This window comes from Theropithecus gelada, chromosome 7a (genome assembly GCF_003255815.1).
Source record: "Theropithecus gelada isolate Dixy chromosome 7a, Tgel_1.0, whole genome shotgun sequence".
NCBI classification, from domain to species: domain Eukaryota; kingdom Metazoa; phylum Chordata; class Mammalia; order Primates; family Cercopithecidae; genus Theropithecus; species Theropithecus gelada.
Window position 1 is genome coordinate 49,815,960 of NC_037674.1, and position 6,000 is coordinate 49,821,959.

At 58.1% G+C, this 6,000-nt stretch overlaps 1 protein-coding gene across 3 annotated transcripts; it reads left to right on the forward strand.

The window, feature by feature from the left end:
- The first annotated feature begins 275 nt into the window (after positions 1 to 275).
- On the forward strand, positions 276 to 3,497 carry ISLR (immunoglobulin superfamily containing leucine rich repeat). 3 transcript variants are annotated; one of them, XM_025389679.1, is made up of 2 exons: positions 276 to 620; positions 1,452 to 3,497. In XM_025389679.1, the coding sequence occupies exon 2, from the start codon at positions 1,460 to 1,462 to the stop codon at positions 2,744 to 2,746; it is 1,287 nt and encodes a 428-aa protein (XP_025245464.1). In that variant the 5' UTR covers positions 276 to 620; positions 1,452 to 1,459; the 3' UTR covers positions 2,747 to 3,497. The 3 variants fall into 3 exon arrangements, with proteins under 3 accessions (XP_025245464.1, XP_025245466.1, XP_025245465.1); XM_025389681.1 differs by lacking the exon at positions 276 to 620 and adding an exon at positions 737 to 851; XM_025389680.1 differs by lacking the exon at positions 276 to 620 and adding an exon at positions 912 to 1,254.
- Positions 3,498 to 6,000: the final 2,503 nt, after the last annotated feature.

Here is a 6,000-nt window from a genome sequence, read left to right on the forward strand (position 1 = left end):
ACACACAGAAATACGCACCCTCACACCCACAAACTTGTACACACACACACACACATATACACACCAACACACACAACCCTGGCTTGGACAAAGGCTTCCCCTTTTTCCTTGTTTGCAGTGGGAGTTTCCCACCTTCCATGAGATTCAATTTCTCGCCCTTCCCCCGCTAAAATCCTCCTGGCCCCATCATTTCTTGGGTCCTTTCCAGACAGTGCTGTGTCTTTAAGGAAGTTGAAGCTGCTAAAAGTGAGTGAGAGAGAGAGAAAACACAACCCAAAAAAATTTGGCATCTCTTCCCCCCTCAAGTTTCTGGTGTCACTTATGAAACACGGGTCCTGTTGCTGCAGAGCAGTTGTTTTGCTGGAAGGAGGGAGTGCGCGCGCTGCCCCGGGCTCCTCCCTGCCGCCTCCTCTCAGTGGATGGTCCCAGGCACCCTGTCTGGGGCAGGGAGGGCACAGGCCTGCACACTGAAGGTGGAGTGGGACCAGGCTGTTCCTCGCCCCAGCATCCAGGTCCTCCCTTGGGCGCCCGTGGCCCTGCAGATTCTCAGGGCTAAGGTCCCCTGTTGCCTTTTGGTCCCACCTTAGAAGAGGCTCCGCTTGACTAAGAGTAGCTTGAAGGTAAGCCAGTGGGGAGGAGGGCTCCAGGGCCAGCGGCGGGAAGGGGAGGCCTGTTGGACATAGGGGCTGGTTCCCTCTTGGTCCATCCCTGCTGCTCTGAGGTGCATGGGACAATCCTTAGCTTGGAGCCGTCCCGGGGGCATCTGCTGCTTCCACAACCCACAACTGAGGCCCCACAAATCCCAGCTGCGTTTGGGCTGAGCCCCTGGCCTCACCCCAGTCAGCTGAGAGGTCCTGGCGGGGGTTTATTTGGGCAGCTGCCTGGCTAAGTTTGAACAGAATAGGCCACGGGTGTGATTCCACAGAAAAGGCCTGGTGTCTGCTGCGGTCACGGCCGGAGGAGCGGGAGGGGGTGGGTGGAGTGGATGGGGGTGGTGTGCACTGCACAAGGGGCCTTGTCTGGGCCAGGGCAAAGCATACCTATGGGGGACTCCGGTGGGAGGGACTGCGGCCAGGATGTGGGAGGGCAGGGGGAGGTTCTGCAAAGTGCTGGGGGAGGGGGGTGGCTGGAAAACAGATTTCGAGTCATAAAGTCAGCTAGGAACAGGCCGAGGCAGGGAGAACTCTCCACTCGGAGGAGGAGCTGGGGTCCTCTTCCATCCTGTCTTCATCCTGCCTGGCTGCGTGACCTCGGGCAAGTCTCTGCCCTTCTCTGGGCCTCAGTTTCTCCTTCCGTAGGATGGGGGCGGTAGGCTAGGTGGTGTTGGGCTTTAGCTGGGTTATGTGGGACAGGGCATCCTGATGGGAAAGAGCTCTGGCTGGGCTTGTGGGAGGAATGAGTCCCTCTGGCGGGTTCTCAGGATCCCCTGGGTGACATGCCCTTCTCTGCAGGAGGCACCATGCAGGAGCTGCATCTGCTCTGGTGGGCGGTTCTCCTGGGCCTGGCACAGGCCTGCCCTGAGCCCTGCGACTGTGGGGAAAAGTATGGCTTCCAGATCGCCGACTGTGCCTACCGCGACCTGGAGGCTGTGCCGCCTGGCTTCCCTGCCAATGTGACTACACTGAGCCTGTCGGCCAACCGGCTGCCAGGCTTGCCAGGGGGTGCCTTCAGAGAGGTGCCCCTGCTGCAGTCGCTGTGGCTGGCACATAATGAGATCCGCACGGTGGCCGCCGGCGCCCTGGCCTCTCTGAGCCATCTCAAGAGCCTGGACCTCAGCCACAATCTCATCTCTGACTTTGCCTGGAGCGACCTGCACAACCTCAGCGCCCTCCAATTGCTCAAGATGGACAGCAACGAGCTGACCTTCATCCCCCGCGACGCCTTCCGCAGCCTCCGTGCTCTGCGCTCGCTGCAACTCAACCACAACCGCTTGCACACATTGGCCGAGGGCACCTTCGCCCCGCTCACTGCGCTGTCCCACCTGCAGATCAACGACAACCCCTTCGACTGCACCTGCGGCATCGTGTGGCTCAAGACATGGGCCCTGGCCACAGCAGTGTCCATCCCGGAGCAGGACAACATCGCCTGCACCTCACCCCATGTGCTCAAGGGCACACCGCTGAGCCGCCTGCCACCACTGCCATGCTCGGCGCCCTCAGTGCAGCTTAGCTACCAACCCAGCCAGGATGGTGCCGAGCTGCGGCCTGGCTTTGTGCTGGCGCTGCACTGTGATGTGGATGGGCAGCCGGCCCCTCAGCTTCACTGGCACATCCAGATACCCAGCGGCATTGTGGAGATCACCAGCCCCAATGTGGGCACTGACGGGCGTGCCCTGCCCAGCACCCCTGCGGCCAGCTCACAGCCGCGTTTCCAGGCCTTTGCCAATGGCAGCCTGCTTATCCCCGACTTTGGCAAGCTGGAGGAAGGCACCTACAGCTGCCTGGCCACCAATGAGCTGGGCAGTGCTGAGAGCTCAGTGGATGTGGCACTGGCCACACCCGGTGAGGGTGGTGAGGACACACTAGGTCGCAGGTTCCATGGCAAAGCGGTTGAGGGAAAGGGCTGCTATACGGTTGACAATGAGGTGCAGCCATCAGGGCCAGAGGACAATGTGGTCATCATCTACCTCAGCCGTGCTGGGAACCCTGAGGCTGCAGTCGCAGAAGGGGTCCCTGGGCAGCTGCCCCCAGGCCTGCTCCTGCTGGGCCAAAGCCTCCTCCTCCTCCTCTTCCTCACCTCCTTCTAGCCCCACCCCGACCAAGGCTGGGCTGAAGCAGCCCGAGGGCTTTCCTAACTCCTCCCCTTGCCCCTGCCAATGCCCCTTTAAGTGCTGCAGGGGTCTGGGTTTGGCAACTCCTGAGGCCTGCATGGGGGACTTCACGTTTTCCTACCTCTCCTTCTAATCTCTTCTAGAGCACCTGCTACCCCCAACTTCTAGACCTGCTCCAAACTAGTGACTAGGATAGAATTTGATCCCCTAACTCACTGTCTGCGGTGCTCATTGCTGCTAACAGCATTGCCCGGGCTCTCCTCTCAGGGGCAGCATGCTAACAGGGTGATGCCCTAATCCAACTGGGAGAAGCCTCAGTGGTGCAATTCCAGGCACTGTGACTGTCAAGCTGGCCAGGGCTAGGATTGGGGGAATGAAGCTGGGGTTTGGCTGGGGGGTGGTCTGAAGCAGACAGGGAATGGGAGAGGAGGATGGGATGTAGACAGTGGCTAGTATGGCTCTGAGGCTCCCCGGGACCTGCTCAATCTCCTGCTCCTTGGTGTTTTCTGATGACTTGGGAGATTGGGAGTCCCTTTGTCCTCATCTGAGACTGAAATGTGGGGATCCAAGATGGCTTTCCGTCCTCTTACCCTTCCTCCCTCAGCCTGCACCCTCTATCCTGGAACCTGTCCTCCCTTTCTCCCCAACTATGCATCTGTTGCCTGCTCCTCTGCAAAGGCCAGCCAGCTTGGGAGCAGCAGAGAAATAAATAGCATTTCTGATGCCCCTCCATGTCTGCCTGGAATTTTGTCTGGATCTAGGAGCACCTACTGGGAGATAGAATCAGGAGCTGAAGAGTCAGGGCAGCCAGCCTGCCTGCCCACAGTGGCAGGGGCCTCTGGGACCCCAACAGACTGTGGAGGCACAGGAGGGCTGACCCGGTGCTTGTGTCAGGGGCTGGGCCTTGCAGTGAGCTGAGCTGCAGATAGTCCCTTCCTCCAAACCATCCCACAGGACAGGTGGGGGCGGAAGCCTGGGGTGGCTGGCTACCCTGAGCAGCGCCTGATGTCAGCAGTGGCTTCAAGAGAGGCATTTGGAAAGGCGCAAGGAAATGGAGGTGCCTGGGTGGTAGTTCCTCTTCCCTGTCCTGCTCCTGGAAGAGATGTTAGGAATGAAGAGGAAAGAGGGGACAGGTGGGGCAAGATGGAGGAGACAGATGAGGAACAGGGGATACAAGACAGAGGAGGAGAAAGCCCCAGAGAGACTGGGAACAAGAGAACATATTTGAGGGAGAAGCCAGGGGAAATGAATTGTACTTATCCTTCCCCCAAAGAAGAAATGGTAAGTCCAAATGAGGACTGCAGATTCCCTGTAGGAATCTTTCCCCACGGAGCAGGTGGATCAGTAACTGGCCTGGGCCGTGTGTGTGTGCACGCGTGCGCGCGCGCAACCTTCAGCCTCTCCAGATGAGGAGCATAAGGATGAGGTCCTAACCTGGAGACTCTGCACAACCTCCTATCTGTGCCAGGTAGGAGATATGTCTTCCTACTGCCTCTATCCTATCCCTTTCAAGATCGAGGATGCTGCGTGCAGAGACAATGGCCCAGAGGGAGAGGCTCTGTGGCCTCTGTCCAGCGCTCCCAGAACTGCTGAGCTCAGCAAAGTGGAGGCAGGAGGCTAAGGAGTCTGGGGTAGCAGCTGTGAGCTTTGGCTGCTGGCCAGCCCCCTTCCCTCCCTCCTGGTCCACATACAGCACCTCCCCCTGCCCACTCTCCCCTCATCCACTTGCAGCTCCTGCTGAGCTGATGTCACCAGCAGCATGTATCAAGAATGACTCCTAATCTAAAATAAAAGTTGAAAAAAAAATGACTCATGTCTGGTGGAAAACAGCAGGATGGAGCCAAATTCCATGTGCTGGGCCACCTTGGGTAAGTCATTGCCCTCGTCTGGGCTTCAGTTGCCTCAAAAACCAAATGATGTGGTAGGACTGGGTGCTGCCTCACGGTCCAATAGACTCTGATTGCCTAAGGCTTGATATTCCCAGCCTGACTTGGACATCCCTGGCTCCATTCCCAGCTGAGCGGCTTGGCTTCTTGGAGTAGGACCTGGACCTAAGACCTGGGTCAGAGGCAGCACAGGGAATGGCTGTGCCTTGAGTGGACTAGCTACTCCCCTGCTTTAAGGTCTTCCGTGGCCCCCACTGCCCTCCAGGTGAAGCCTGAATTCCCCACTTAGAGCCTCTCTGACCCGATCCTCCAACAAGCCCACCCTTTCTGCCTCTTCTTGGAACAGCTATTTAATTGTTCCCTTAATGCTCCATGGTGTGCCATCCTTTGCACCTTTGCTTACACTGTTCCCTCCACCCAGGCACCCTTTCCCTGTTCTTCATTTGGCTAAATCAGTCTTTGAGAGTTGGCTCTGGCATCACCACCTCCAGAAAGCCTGCCTTCCTGGATGTTCCCCCATCCCCAAAGTGGACAGGGCCCCCTTCTCTGGGAACCTGGATTCTCCCCGCCGAGACCCTGTCAGTTGCTGAAACAAGGTCAGGAAGCCTCTTTCAATGGGCTGCAGTGGGATCGCAGCGTGCCCTCTTTGGCCTCCTCAGGACAACCTTGAAAGTGGGTTTCAGGTCCCTGACCCCACCCCTGGCTTTATAGGTATTTGAGGCTGTAGCAGGAACCTGGGCGTGGGGCAGGGGACTGTTGATCTCCACTAACTGTGCAGGCATTTCTCAAGGCCCTGCAGACCTAGATCTGTAGGGTAGCCACATCTTCCTACCTTCTGTAGCCCCCAGCCCCTCAGTGGACCCAGGGCATCTTCCTTATTCATATACCCCACCCCCTTCTCCACCAAGCCCCCAGCAGGGAAAAGACCCTAGTCTGTCTCCACCCTCCTTTCCCCTCCGTATTCTCATTCTACTCCCATCAGGACAGCCCACGCTCTGTCCCCCCATGTGACACGCCCCCTCCTACCTCCACACCTGGAGTCACACTGCTTCCCCAGCATTCCTGAAGTCGCTTCTCCTCCCCAGATCCTGCCCTTTCTTCAAGACCCAGAACAAGTCCCACTTCCAAAGCCAGCATCCACATGGCTCAGGGGTAGCATCACAGGGTCCTCAGTCTCTTTGCCACCCAAAGGGATGCAGCTCTGGGTTCTCTTTGCCTTCCACCCAGTGTCTGGCCAGCATGTGACCAGAACACCTCAAGCCCCATCCCCATCAATGTACAGTGTGGATGTACTGACAGCGTAGGCGGGGTTTTCCCTGCATACCCCTCCCGCTATGAGGACAG

Bases quoted from the DNA above. Each gene is read 5' to 3' on its own strand.
- ISLR (XM_025389679.1), top strand. From the start codon at position 1,460: ATGCAGGAGCTGCATCTGCTCTGGTGGGCGGTTCTCCTGGGCCTGGCA.